Genomic DNA, 16,425 nt, shown 5'->3' with positions numbered 1-16,425 from the left:
ACCATGTCGAACAAGCACAACGGGGGTTTCTTAACCGCCGCCACATTCTACATGCTCTGGTCTTTCGACCCACTCGAGCATCTTGCCTGTGAAGGTGAAACCATCACCATTATGTGTGTTATACGCGTCATTGCACGTTCGAGGTAAACATGGACCCCTCATCCTACTCATCGTAATACACAACGTACATGTTCAAAAGTACAATCACGATGAGAGGGGAATGGATTTCTCATATGAAATCCCCAACACATCTGCTTTGTAAAAGTACACAGTACAATCATTCAATTTCATATTTGTCATCCTCTAGTCCTTTAGACCCTCACGAGCCTCTTGCCAGTTAGGCGATCATCAACATTACATGATTGCAATAAGGTGCCAAACACGTTTCGAGGTTACCATATACCTCTCAACCGATCATCGTAACACCAACATGACGTACCTCTCCAAAGGTACGGCCATACCTATTAAAAGATACAACTACGATAACGGGGGAAACGGTTTCTCAAAAGAAACCCCAACATATATTATCTGCAAAAGAATTTATACAACACAGTCTGTCAAGATAAGTCTTGAGTTCACTTCAACAACATTTTTTTATATTTCATGATGCAAGGTCATCTCGGATCTCTCGTTCGATCAACAAAGTACTTAACATGTTGTGCATGTCTAAAAGTATGCTATACTGAACCAGGGAGGTGTGTGGGCTTCTCAAAAGGAACACCCAACACACAACTTCATAACGATCCAAAGAATAAAAGAGTGCTCATTTGACACAATTCATCCTTAAAAGCCATAATGCCACATTAAGTCATTCACGCAAGGCACAACACTATCAATCTTACATCCAAAATTTATCTTAGTATCGACATGTGACACTAGATTGATAAATAAAGAATGGGTCCTTCAACAGAACCTCCCACTCATTCATATGCCCATACCCCTGATCGGGGTTATTCATATTGGGTCGCAACTCGAATCGGGGTTATAAAATATTTTTCCCAAGTCTGTGGACCTGGGAGGGCCTATATATGACTTTGAAATCCGACAGGACTTAAAACTTAACTTTGTAAAAGTTGTGCACTTTGAAGAGCCCTATGTTTGCAGAAGGAAATCTTCTTTAAAAGAACTATAGCGCACAAGTGCAACTTCAGTGTTTTGAAAACAAGTGATAACAGGATAGGCACAAGACTACATTTATATAAGTACATACTTACCATGAGTGTGAGCATATGTAAGTTATAACATGTCAACAAACAACTCTCGACTTGCGATGCCGCACATCGAGGGAAAAAATGCATAAGTAACACACGAGGTGCCAAACCATACCTTGATCACTTAGATAGGCAAACACATAAGGTCATACGTAATACATGAGACACGAATTCGTACCTCACTCAGTGGAAATATGCAGGCAGAAATGTATAAAAGCAAACAAGTGCCTATGTATTTCAAAAAGTACGAAACCACACCTCAAATCCATAAACAACTACGCAGAATAATAATCGAAGAATGAAATTGTACATCAAACCATAGGAACGTACAGGCAAGTATATATGCAAGCAATTAAGGGCATAAGTATTGCAAAAAGTGCGAAACCACCTTCAACACATAAGCAAATACGCAAATTAATACTCGAAGAGTAAAATCGTACATCGACTCGTAAACATGCAGACAAGAATAATAAGCCACGCAAAAGCAATATAAATCTAAGTACAACTAGCATAGACATTTTAATTATTTCAACTTAATCAGATCTCATTGCCCCTTGTGCGACTTTACCCTACCTCAGAATGTCGTGCAGATGCATACGTCTACGGGTGAGGATGATACGAAGGTCGGGCCGCGGAGCGCGAACTGGACTCGTTGCGAACTCTGCAAGAGTGTGAAACATTTAATTATGTTAATCTAATTAATGGTGCAACGGGGAAAGGGTAGGATTAGGCGGCACAGAGTGATCCCCCGACTGCCGACGACAACGGGGCGGCAGAGAAAGAGCCATTGTCAAACATAGCGAGGCGGCAGGGGGCGAGCCCCCCCCCCCCCCCCCCCGCAGACAGCACTGAAGCGGCAGGGGTCGCACCCCTGCCGACGGCACTGAAGCGGCAGGGGTCACACCCCTGCCAACAGCAGTGAAACGGCAGGGGCCAGCCCCTGCCGACAGCGGCGAAGCGGCAGGGATCGCACCCCTGCCGACAGCAACAAAGCGGCAGGGGTCGCACCCCTGCCGACATCAACAAAGCGGCAAGGGTCGCACCCCTGCCGACGGCAGCGAATCGGCAGGGGGCTAGCCCCTACCGACAGCAACGAATCGGCAAGGGGCTAGCCCCTACCGATAGCAACGAATCGGCAGGGGGCTAGCCCCTACCGACGGCAGCAAAGCGGCAGGGGGCTAGCCCCTGCCGACAATACTGAAGCGGCAAGGGTCGCACCCCTGCCGACGGCACTGAAACGGCAGGGGTCGCACCCCTGCCGACGACAGTGAATCGGCAGGGGTCGAGCCCCTGCCGATGACAGCGAATCGGCAGGGGCCGAGCCCCTGCCGTCCGGCGAAAGGATGATGGCAGGGGGACAAACCCCTGCCGAAGAGAGAGAGAGATCGGGGCGAGGGGGGTGACACAGGGCCAATGGTCCCTCTGTCGTGCCTTCCGGCGAGGTGACAGAGAGAGGGGCGAAGAGGGAGAAGGAGGGGGAGGTGAAAAGGGAGGTGCAGAGGGCGTACTTGGAAGGAGAGGAGGTGAGGTGGCTGGCGGTCGGCGGCGTGCGCAGGAAAGGAGGAGGCGTCGATCGGGGTTGCCGCCTGCAGGGAACGAGAAGGGGGGCGGGGCATCGATCCTCCCCTCCCGCAATGCTCTTAAAGAGCTCGGGGAGGGGCGACAAAAGGGGAAACCCCGATGGGTTTCCCTATCGGGCCGAAGGCGCGATGGGGGGGGTACGGCGCACAGGAGGAAGACCTCCTGTGTCGGGTTTTTTTAAAAAACCCCAACGGCGATGGGCTCGGGTCGGGTCCGGACCCGACCCGGCCCGGGTCCGATTTTTTTTTTTGTTTGTTTGTTTTTTTTTTTGAAAACGCGGGTTTTACAACGCCTCCATGTATAAAAAAGGTGGCATGCATTAAAAGCTCTGCCAACAAGCAAAGACACTATTGGTATCCTTTATTGAGCATGCAGGGTAATCTTAGAAATTTGGTAATACAACTATATACATTTTTCCGAACACCTTCTCATTTGAACATTCCACAAGATATACAGCTTAGTTGGCATTTGATACTTTCAGCAAATATGTAGTGTTAGGCAATAGTATTTCAGAATAATATACAGTTTAACAAGCATATGAACATTGGAAAATAAACATCTTCATGGCTATTTGAACCTTCTAGATGATATACACTTAATGGCATTTTGCCTATTTTAAGAAATATGCAATTGAACATGCTAAATTATGCAGCTTAGTATATAAAATTGAATATCATTTTACCATGCAACTCAATAAGCATTTGAGCATTAGTTTAATATACAGCTTCATGTATCAGTGAATAACAACCTAATATGCAGTTAAGTTTGCATTGAATATCAACTTGATATGCAACTTTGTACGAAATTGAACATACACTTACTATGCAGTTACATAGGCATTGAGCATCTAACTAATATGCAGCTTCATATGGACCCGAGCATCCACCTATAAGCATCTAAATAGGAATTTGCATATCAACTGAATATGCATGTAAATGTTAACTTAAATTTCAACTTAACATGAATCCAACTAGATTCTCATGTATACTTGCTTCCAAGATTTCTCCCACAACAGATTACCAGGTATGTATATTCAGAAATAGCAATTGTTTCAATCCGTTTCCAAACAATTTTAACGATCTCATAAAATAAGCATGTTGATTCCTAATCCTATCACATGATATTGTGAACCTATAGATTTCATTTAACAGAGATCACTGATATCACATACAGGGCTAGTCAAACTAAATTTTTCAGAATCCTATGATGAAACAACAAAATAGATTAACATTGATCCTCCTTTGAGATCCAATAATAGTATAGCTAGTATGACTATTTTACAGGAATCAACAATTAAGAGAAGTCTACATTTTCAGAGCCACACTTAGCACACATATATCAAAGAACTTATTGTTGTTTAATTACACAAAAAAGGCAACAAAATTCTGAGCTATAATGACATTTCAATAGAAATATTGCACCACTATGGTTCATCTGAATTGCAGCAAATTATACATCGAACTAATTAGCAACGAATAACCACAATATGTCCCATTGGTAATCATTCCAAAGTAAATTCCCTTTTATTAGCAGAATTCAGTATGCAGAGGTATATATAAATATATATATATATATATATATATATATATATATTATTTGAATATCGCAGACAAACTATGCAAATGACTAATCCCTTCTTTTTTTTTTCCACAGCATAAAGTATAATATAATAACCAATGATTTTTCTGTCAGGAGCAGTCTGTATAAGTTACTATGTATAGAAAGATGCCAGTTCAACCCCTAATATTAATAGCAACACTCACCCCTACCCTATTAGAACTGAGACAATACCATGATCGAATTTCCCTATTAAGCATACATATTAGTAAATGGTAGAGCTAACCTGCATCCAAAGCTAGAGCATGTAAAGGTTGAATCTACAAGGCATATAGCGATACAAACTGGTCATGCTCACAGGTAACAACATTTAAACAGAAAAATGATATCAAACGTACAATGCAGTTATACCCAATCAAATTCAAAGGACTGGGTTTCAACACAGATTACCACATACCAAAACACATGAATAATCTAAACCTAGCAATGATTTAATACATGGTGACATTTATCATATTCTTGACTTACACATAAAATCTCAACATGGAAGGCATTAGCTCGATTGAACCCCTCTTTCTGATATCCGAAATCCCCAACTCAATCGATTTGGGATTTTCGGCACCATAAACCTGAAATCCTCTTTTTCCCGTTAGGGATTTTGGCCACCCACACAGCATGCTCGAACCATGATATACCAAACAAGGAACACACAACAAATCCTACCTTGTTTGATGATTTCCCCTCTTTCTGCCGTGAATTTGGGTGCAGCCGAACTCCTGCTCACCAATGAGTATGAGAATGGAAGGGATGAGAGGAGAGTCATCGTCGGGTGGTGCTGCCAGAAAAAAAAAGGGAAGCGAAGGTGGCGGCGACAGGGTCAGTGAGGGATTCAAGGAAAAGGGTCATCGGCATCCTGCCGAAGGTCACAGGGAGAGTGAGAGGAAACGAGGGGAACGAGAGAGAGTTGAGGAAGACCGAGAGAGAGAGAGAGAGAGAGATTCGGCTAAATGGGAGAGGAAGGAGGCGAGATGTGGAAGGGTGCCACGAAAATCGGAAGGGGATCCGTTATCCTCCCCTTCACCCGGCGGCTGCGCATCCCCCTTCCTCAGCTTCCTCACTTCCATGCTGTGTTAGGGTTCAAAAACGAACCCTAACACTCGTTTTTATCGGGTAGGGCTTCTGTTTTGTTTTTGTTTGTTTTTTTTTACTTGGTTTTAACGTGTTGTCGGGTGCCTGTTTGGTTCGGCTGAACCCGAACCCGCCACAGTTGGGTCCATGTCCTGGGCATATCCGGATCCATCTGAGGATCCAGACCCACAACTAAATATTTAACTTATTAAATATTGAGTATAACACAAATTAAAAATGTTGTGGATCCAATTACATTATTATAAATATCTACTAACTTACTATGAATCCGGGGTCCATTGTGCTTGATACACTCTTTAAATAAATTTGGATCCAAGGATCCAAAGTTTTCATCGTACCATGACTTGGAACCATGGCTTTAAATTTAATATTTACGAGTCCAAGACAACTATTATGGACTTCAATCAGCGAATCTCAGATCCAATTATAAATTCTAATTGGATCCAAACCAATTTAAATCTTCTATGTCCAGGATTTTGCGGATCCAGAACCAGAAATCCGATCACCTTGACTGAAAATTGATTATTAAATATTCAAAATAAGGTTCGTGATTCGATATTTAAGATCTGAATGGAATATCGGAGTTCTAAACAGGATATTTGGGATTCAACATTGAAGATCCAAATAGGTTATCCAAGATCCAATTTCGAATAAATAATGAAATATTCTTGTATCACCCTAATGACTTAAAATCTAAGTTTATTTATCTGATAAAAATTGCGGGTATTACATCTGAGGCTGCGAAAAACACAAAAATAAGGGTGTCAGAATCCAAAGAATTCTGTGTATGAATCCCTCTAATAAAATAAATAAGTAAAAAGAGCACAAATAAGATTCATACAATATTTTAGAGGGATGCAATTACAACAAATTCATAACTCAATTAATTATTCATGCAATAGAAAACAATTAACAAACAATAAGGATCACAAATTAAGCAATAAAGACATTTAACATGCATTAGGGAACAAACATCATGCATTCACCAATATATCACAATGAAAGGAACAAGTAAATATGCATGATCTAAATGCATAGCAGGATTATGCGTGATTTCAGTGCAATGCATAAATAAATTATTATTATCTTTTATCAGAGTTTTCTTTTCGTATGCATGTCCCTATTAAATGCACACAATTTAAGTTTCTCTTTTTAGTTACTGTTGTCCGCGGATACTCACAATGGGTAAGAATTCCCGAGGTCAAGTAGGGTCCCCAGGGTAACTTAGCACACAAGTATTTTATTATTGGGTTCCAAACTTAGCCCTCTACCGATATAAAAAAACAGCATCATCCATCAGAACATCAGAAATCAAGATCTAATGTCGGGACACCAAGGACATCAGCATCCACAAGTGTCACTTTCTTGGTATACCAAAACAACAGTTGTGTCTACACACCACCTTTAGGCAAAGTGGCAGATTCTCCCTAAAACCGTAGTGTAACGCCCCGAAATCTTAACCCAATTTTTTTTTTCAATACAGCGGAAACCAGTCATACCGTAGGGCTAAGCATTCCAGAACATTACAGATGCAGCAAGATCAAAACATTCTTTTCATTTCAATATCAATGAAAATTAAGATCAGAGTTCTCACACTATCCTTGGAACAGTAAATCCAAAATCCCGATCGAAGCCTCATCCCGCAGTCGCTCCTAAATCCAACTCTTCGCCTGAAAATTTATAGGAATTAGACTACAACTGTCTAAGTAGGAATTACTGTAATTTTTCTTGTAGATATATCATGTGTCAAGTATATGGTGTGGGTGCCAAATGTGATTTTCAACTCATACAAGAATAAGTAAAGAACTACGCTACAACAGTCAACAATTTATGAGAAGCAATCTGACAAGTATCATCAAAAGCAATCATTTAAATATCCCATAACCACATATACGAATTCATACAATGATTCAAAGAAATGCAATTATGACAGTTCATAATTCAGGAACGCATTCATACCACAAGGTACATCCATTATGCATAAAAAAACATTAAATCATACTATAATGCATAATTTTAGTACAACAAGACATTTAACATACATTGAAAGTTAAACATCATGCATCCACCAAACCTATAACAATTAAGGAAACATATAACATATGCATGTTCTAATGCATAGTAAGAAAATGCATGACTTATGCGAAATGCATGAATCCTCTTATTATCTTTCCTTAAATTTCTCTTTCATATGCATGCCCTATTAAATGCATACATCTTTAAGTTCTTTTTAATTACCGTGGCCCGCGGATACACCAAACGGGTACAAACCCCGAGGTCAAGTAGGTTCGCAGGGTAGCTTAACACATAATTTGTATTTTATTACTGGGTTCCCACTTAGCCCTCGACCGATATCAGGAAACAGCACCATCCATCGGAACATTAGACCTCCACATCTAATGTCGGGGACACAAGGGACACCCTACGCCCACAAGTGTCACTTCCTTGGTACCATAAACTCACAACTGTGACTAACACACCACTCCCGGGTAAAGTGGCGGGTTCTCCCTAAAACCGTGGCCAGGAGAAGAACCTCAATATCGAGTTCAGGGGCAACAACGCACACGGAGTTTTTGTATCCTCACAGTCTCTCCAAGACCGGATAACTAGGATTCTCATACTCCAGATGAGATATCCCAGAAGGTATATTACACTGTTCTTATTCATTATATTTTTATTTAATTTCATTCTTTAAGTTTGCAACACAATATGCAAAAGTAAAGTGAAAACCCCGCATCCTCCCTTGCAGGGACCCATTCGGGACTCCAGCCCGTATAAACCATTAGAACAGTGTTGTAATGTGCCAAACCATCTTATGTGGTTTAAGTGATGCTTTTAAAAATATATGTAAAAGAAAACCAAACCCACGGCTCTCCAGGCCGGTGATGGTCCAATTAGGCCATCGGTGCATCACATAATAAAACCAAGTAGTGTTTCATTCATAACACTAAGCCAAAATGTCAAACAGCATATATATTCATGCAAATATAAACCCAAACATATGCATGTCATAATTCATTCATATGCATTTTCAATATGTGTGTGTTACCTACATCACATATGGGTCTTAACCAATCCATGGTTTCTTTAAGTGTGTGAGTGTACATGTACCATTTCACATATAAATCAAGTGTACATGTTCAAGAAGACTTACTAAGAATTGAATCATGCTCACACTCATGCATACCATAGTCATAACAGTCAAGTGAAAGCATAAATCTCCACGACAAGTGTTTCCAAATGCACATTCATTCATACTAATTTAACAATGTGCATGAGCTACCATAATCATATGCATGTGTTCACCATCCATGTGCAAGTGCTTTCATGAAATCACCTAACACACATGCATTCGTCCAAGATTTCATAAACACATGAGGACATTTATGCAAGATTGTACACGCCAATATCATCGATGTCATGTACGCACTCGTACCAAGCCAACTTTACGGAAATCAAATATCTCACATGTTACAAAGCATGCTAACAAGTGTCATTAAATATTCAGAACTCAACTTTACTTTAAAAACTCAACTTTACGTACATAATAACAAATAAAGTTATCAGCACAAATTTGTTAACATTGAATAATTTATGTATGCCCTGTACATGCTTAGACATTACCCTGTGCCAAAAACCCAAAGTTTCTCAACATACACTGTGATCTGAGTATTAACCTGTGTAGTTTAGGTGATGCAATTAAACATATATGAAAAGCAACCTAGCACACGTCGATTCCATGATCTTAACAACAATTGAGTAAGCATATCAGTGCATATTCCCATCATGTGCACACGTACTTGTAAATGCATGTTTTTCATTGAAATAAACGTCAAATGCACATATTCTTTCAAATGTGTGTAACTATCAAGGCCCTGGCTCGGTTTGGAAATGTCATATGCCCATCAACACAAGTTTCTATCAAGCTCCACCTAATTGTCAACTTCAAAATTTCATTAAGTGCATGCCTATCTTCTGCATAATTTGGTCAAGTACAACCATCATGCAAATACCGATTCTTAGCACCTATATTTATATATATTTACAATTATATTTAGAGTACGAAGGTCTCTCTTCATCAAGAGGTTCACCTCCAGCCGACCCAGTCGACTGAGGTACCAACCAGGCTCAGTCGACACCAGTCAGCTGGGTCGGGTCTGGCAAACAGACTGGATAACTAAGTCAGCCCAGCCAACCCCATTGGTTGGGGCCTGACAGCACCTGCACTGGCCCAGCCCAGCCTGTGTGTGCTGTCGAGACTGGACAGTTACCTGCCTATATATATATATATATATATATATATATATATATATATATATATATATATATATATATATATATATATATATATATATATATATAAAGAACAATTACACGGTCATATATCTGATAGGAAGCATGATTATTGAGCAAGTATGCAGCTAAAACATTTCACAATTAAGAAACAGTTGCACACCTACGCAGGAGAAAATTTTACCCATATAAATTAAGGAAACCTGTGAAAGAATTTTAATTCAACCTACATGCAAAACATGTATCTTGGTGTGGTTACTTATCTCCATGTTTTTCTCTACTAAACCATCCAGCTCATACCCATTACTTGTCTTTATCCATTTTAGGGTGCATGAAAGGTTGTTCTGCTCCACTACTGAATGGTGTTTGAATATACATACATACACATTTATAGTCATAATTGTATGCCCATATTCTTATAGATTCCCATGTTGTACACTACACACAGGACATGACTCCTTACCTGTGTGACATATCTTCAATCAATTAAAGGTTGCTACCATTAATGTAAAGTATTCAGTGTTAGATAAACCTTATACAAGTAGTTACAAATATTTCATTTTAACTGCCCATCCTAGGAACCTACCTAGCATTTAGGTATTGGGCCAGCACCTAGACACTCTTCTATTTACAAATACTCAAAAATACAGCTCTAGCCATCTAGGTTATAAATTAAGAAAATAAAGTCCAGTGAATCTAGTGGAAATACCATCACAGACACGAACTTTGTTAGGACTCCAACTACGAATATTGGCATCCATAAGCCTGGAGTATGCAGCCAGTGTGGAAGGTCCCTTCATGCCCACTAGATTTCTTTCCCTTAGTAATGAAATTGAGATCTTAAACAAACCTAAGTTCATATATATTGGAAAAGAAATGACAAGGAAGCAAATTATGAGTCTCTTACAACAAAGTATGCTTCATATAGTCAGTTGATAGCATATGAGGAAAGGAAAGCTTTGTACAAGATGCATATATACAGTATATGAAAAAGATAAAACCTCTAACTGAAACCCAAACCCATTTAGATTTAATAAACCCCAAATCCCCCTGTCATTATTCAAAAACCCCTTTTTTCTTTCAATAGATTTGGAGCCTCACCGTAACCCCATCAATGCTTGGACACCGGACACACCAAAACAAGAAAAGAAACAGTAACCCCTACCTTTTTCCGGCGACGTGGTTGCTGCTACAACGAAGGAGAGGTGAAGATCAAGAGGGAGAGAAGGGCTCGGCTGGGGCGGCGGCATCGATCCAGTCACACGTAGCGAGGGTGCCAGCGAGAGAGGCTCCAGCGAACTCCAGGGCAGCGTCGATGGCTTGCGCAGAGGGAGACGAGAGAGAGAGGAAGAGAAAGAAAGAAGAGAGCCGAGGTGGGGAGGAAGAGGGGCGAGACCCCCATTTGAAGAGGCAGGAGCACACTGCCCTCCCAGCGGCGCGCTCCAGCCCTCTTCCCCCTTTGCGATATCCCTATGCAGGGGTTAGGGTTCACCCTAACCCCTTCATTTTATCGGGCCATCATATGCCCCCTTAACATAAAATCTCTCTTTTAAAACAACTGCAGCCCGATATAGGGTTTTAAAAACCCTATCGGGTTACGGATCCGGGTCGGGTCCGACCTGGGTCCAAGAGCTTTTTGCTTTTAAATTAAATTTTATTTTTTTTTCTTTTAACGAGAGGGCCGGGTCCGGGTCTGCGACCTGCGGCTCAGGATCCAAACCCGACCGGACCCTTGCCTCCCACTAGGTATGGATCCATGGATTGGATCCAAATGAATCCAATCGTGGATCCCCTAAAAATACTCATATAATATATATTTTTATATATATTTAATCATGTATACGAATATATAGGGTATTTTACCTATATCCATGTGGATCCTATCTGGGTATTGGATCCGAAATGTGGATCCCAAGCCCATATATACATTATACACGTAGTTATCTCTTGAATAAATTGCCTAATTAAAAAATTTTGCACTTATGTAAGTACATATATGTTTTACGAGATAAATACATATATAAAGACCCCTTTATGGGTCCCGGATCCGCGATTTGGATCCCGGGCCCAAATCACTTTGTTATGAAATATATACCATAATATTTTTAAATAAAAGCCTAAAATTTAGGTTATTACACGTAGGCAGAAGAAAAACCTCAATATCGAGTTCAGAGGCAACAACAACGTACACAGAGTTTTAGTATCCTCACGGTTTCCCCAAAACCGCAATGTCCAAAATTCTCACACTATAGAAGGGACATCAAGGAAACGTAGATTACACTGTTCTTTAATTTCTTTTATCTTGTTATTAATTCATCTTCTTTTAAATTTTGTAATTCAACATGCAGAATCAATAACATAAGCTTGCAAATCAGCATGTGAAGCTCTTCACGAGACCACAACCCGTGGCAACATAGAACAGTGCAATAAGACAATAATATCACATTTAATTTTTGCGATACATATAACAACTAAAACAAAAAGTAACACATGTTCAAAGCTCACACAACCCAGAACGATCCATTTTGATCATCGATGCATTCATATGAAAAAATCATCAATCACATGCCACTATGCATTCTGTTCACATGCTTTTCAATGCACACTCATACATGCAATTTCAAAGATGTGCGTGAAACAATAATATTCATATGCATGAGCATGAATTCACACACTGACATTAAATGCATGCTTTCATTCAATGCACATATTCATGTCAAACGCATGCTCTCATTCATGAATCAAACATGTGAACACTCATGCATTTATTACATGCAAGAACATATCATTTCAAGTGCACACATGTACATGAGACAACTATGCAATAATACTCTGATTATGCATAACATAACGAATCTTAAACATATGCAAATTATTACTCATGTGCATGCATAACCAAGTCTAATTCCAATAAAGAAAATTTTTGGAATTATTCATGCCAAGACCGCATAAACTCTTTTTTTTAAAGCATGATCTTCTAAGTATAAGCATGTGAATATCTCATTCTTTTACATGCATAAACTCAAATCCATTACCAATAGAAAGATTTTGAAATTTATCATGCCTGCTGAAACTTTTTATTCGGGCTCAATTGAGCCCAACTTAGTGTACATGGAAAGAAACTTGTAATAAACAAAAATCTGAAATCATCCTTTCATAACTGATCCTGCAAGCTTAAAAAAAAAATTGAATATTCCTACATGCATAAGAACCCTTTTCTTTAAGAACCTAGCCGACTGGTCGGCTGGGTCTGGCACACGGCCAAACCCTCCCAGCCGACCCAGTCGGCTGGGTCAGTCCCCCAGCCCAGCCGACCAAGTCGGCTGGGGCTGACTGCCCCATGACTAAAGCTCCCTTTTTTTTGTTTTTGTGAAAACAAAACTTCTCTTTTTTCTTTCCTTTCATTGAAAATCTAAGAACAATAAACAACAAATCCTCCACTTCATGGTACCAGTTGCAATTGATGCCCTTTCTGGTAAGGCGTTCACTTTTCTTCAATGCTTCTCCCTTATGACAGTATAAAGGCTACTTGCAGAATGACTGTGTTTCCCTTTCCTAGCTCAAGGCTCTCTTAGCACATTAAATCAATAGATGATGGAGGTGAGAGACCGTGAAAGAGAATAAAAGACTGAATAGAGCATGTGCAATGTTTGAGGAAAGAAAGTTAAAAAAAGAAAAATCTAGATCAGTAATCTAATACTATACAAATAGCCTCAACTTAGTCTCTACATTCAGTTAACTTTGTAAAAGAGTTGGAGAAACATCAAGCAAATTACGTAACTAAGCAAGCAGATAAGAGCATTCAGCACAAATCAGGAACAACTTTTCAAAAGAAGGAAACTGAAAAGACCAAGAACTGACACAAAGAAAGGATATAAAGATGCAGTACGTCCAAATCTCTTAAGGATATGAAAATGTCTATTAAGAAATGGCCAAAAGAACACTATAAGAGTGAAAATGGATTGAAAACATTTCTAATGATTTTCACTGAGGAAATCGCATCACATCACTAGTTTATTCAAATCAATGATAAGCATTCTTTTAGTTTTCCACTTCCGACAGATTGGAAGAGACATGACAAACACATCTTGACTGTTAAGTAATTAATGCTAGATCATTTATCGGAAAAAATCAATTCCTGTAAATTACACTGCAGTATGGACTTACCTATTCATATAAATATGCAGATTCATGACACACATGGATCTGCACATTTATAAACACAACCCTATACACGCGAATAGGCTCATTAAAAAAAATACATATTTATTTATAAACAAATCGGTATACCTGTCCATACCTTTGTATGTATGCCATGCCACACACACACACACACACACACACACACACACATATATATATATATATATATATATATATATATATATATATATATATATATATATATATATATGCGCATGCTTGCATGCTTGAATAAAATATGCTTTTAATGCAAAATCCAATACTAAATCTGAAATATATCTAGCAACCATGAATATTTCGGTTTTTCTCTAATTCAAACATAGAAAACCAGATCATATTCATGGTTTCCTTAAAAAAAATATCACCTAAATCAGATTTAAGCTCTTTTCCCTACTCAAATCAAAAGAAAGACCCGTACATTTATCGTAGATCGAAAAAGAAACAAGATTAATGGTGGAAAACGATGGATGATCGAAGAAGGTGATCTTTTTCCTCTTCCTCTCTTTTCCTCTCTTTTTCTCTTTTTCTCTCTCTTCTCTCTTTTTCCTTCGCTTTTTCTTTCTTCTCATTTTTTTTGATCTATTTATAGAGCTCTAGATGGGCTGGAGAAGAGAGTACAGCCCCAGCTGGAACTTCTCTCTTAGAGTTCCAAAAATTTCGAAACTCCTGTTGACTTTTCAAATTTGAGTATTTTTTTTTAACTTTCTTAAAGCTTCTAAGGCATGAACAAGGGCTCTATAAAGAGTCCTAAACTCTCTAAAAATAAATCTTGGAATTAATTAATTATTTATTTATTTATTAATCAATAAATACCTAGAAGCTTCAAAAAATCATATTATTGAACTAGAACACTTCTAAAGTGATTTTATATGGGTTTAAGGGCTCTACTTAGAGTCCTAAACAATTGTCAAATTAAGTTTTCGGAATTACATTAATTATTTATTTATTTATTATTAAATAATAAATAAATTTCCAAAAGCTTTCAAAAATTATCAAATTAACTTGGGAGGCTTCTTAACATTAATTAATTTCAATTTAAATGTTTTTAATGAATTTAAAGTTGGAAAAACCGTTGAGCATGGATTTGGATCTAGATTCGGATCCAAGACCCAAATTCATCTCAAAAATCCAAATGGGTCTTGAGCTGGATCAAATCCAGATTAATATGGGTCTTGGATAGAGTTCAAATCCATATTAATTTGGATCAAATCCATCAGATCCGGTCCGATCAAAATCCGGATCCGAACCGACAAACTGATTAATTTTTGAAAAACTGCGATTTTTGAGAAAACTGTAACTCGAATCAAGGAAAATAAAATATCGGTACGCTCAAAATTTTGAGACACATCCAACGATATATAACTCGAATTTCGCTTCCAAAATTCGTCTGAAAATAACTCAAATTTTGCTCGAATTTAAAGGTCGAAAATAAAACTTTTTTTCACATTCTGAGTGGCTCGTTTAGGCCTTAACAATGAGACCTGGGCCAAGCCCAGACTCAAAAGCACCAGCCTTAAATCGAGAATCTACCAATTTTTCTTCTATACTTAACCAAATTTTCGAAAATCTCAAATTTAACTAAGTGTGAAAATACGCGATATTACAATATATATATATAGCTACTCTCTTGGGTAAGGAACCCCCTAATGAAAAAGTCCAATTTTTTTATTTATTTTATATTTTTGGCAAATCTGAACCTCTAAATTTGATCTACATGTTTGGTTTAGTAGAGATCAACCATTGTCCATTGGTTAATGTTTCTTCGACATGTATGTCGGGATATCCGAGGGTTGAAAAATCAATGGCCTACAATGTACCAAATTTTCAACTCAAAACAAATGTATTTTCTACATTGAAAAAATAAGATGCAATAGTCAGACAAGTGTATCATGAGTGTGATGAAATTGGATGCCAGAAACTGATGGGTAAAAGGGCTCAATTTGGTCAAAAAGACCTAGAATTAAGTCAACTATAATGCAAAAAAAAAGAGCTACATCAGTTCTCAGCAATGGAAAGGCTGAAACCTGCTGAGTATAGCTTTCTCATACATTTGTATACAGAAATCATGCTCCATATTATACATAATCAAGCTCAAATGAGAAAACAAAAATATAACTGCAACCACCTGGATATCAACATTTCGGTATTTGTATTGGCTAGTACTGTTGGTTCATAAAATGTCATACCAAGGCTATGCCTCTTTCCTCCAATCAAAACATTTGCCCCCTATTCAAAAAAGAAATTTAAATAAGATATGATAAATAAAAATTGCAGTGGAATGATATTATAATAGAGGTTTAAGAAGCACCGTAGGCACTCATCCTAAACCACTTTGATGCTTTGATACTAAGTTACAAAAATATTAATTTAGTTACACATAGTGGAGGAAATATAATCATTAGCTTATTCTGATACAATATCATGCTGTAAT

The 16,425-nt window shown here is 38.5% G+C and overlaps 1 protein-coding gene across 2 annotated transcripts in view; it reads right to left on the bottom strand.

Annotated features, from left to right (window-relative positions):
• Nucleotides 1–16,425, bottom strand: part of LOC149844729 (succinate-semialdehyde dehydrogenase, mitochondrial-like) — a 157,153-nt gene that overhangs the window by 41,519 nt on the left and 99,209 nt on the right. For both annotated transcript variants that reach the window (XM_089995230.1, XM_089995236.1), the window contains exon 16: nt 16,120–16,220. In XM_089995230.1, the coding sequence (XP_089851356.1) occupies nt 16,120–16,220 (101 nt within the window). The remainder of the gene's footprint in view (nt 1–16,119; nt 16,221–16,425) is intronic.

This window comes from Nuphar pumila, chromosome 2, assembly GCF_984573655.1.
Source record: "Nuphar pumila chromosome 2, dmNupPumi1.hap1.1, whole genome shotgun sequence".
In the NCBI taxonomy this organism is placed as follows: Eukaryota; Viridiplantae; Streptophyta; class Magnoliopsida; order Nymphaeales; family Nymphaeaceae; genus Nuphar; species Nuphar pumila.
This window is presented reverse-complemented; position numbering and strand designations above follow the sequence as displayed.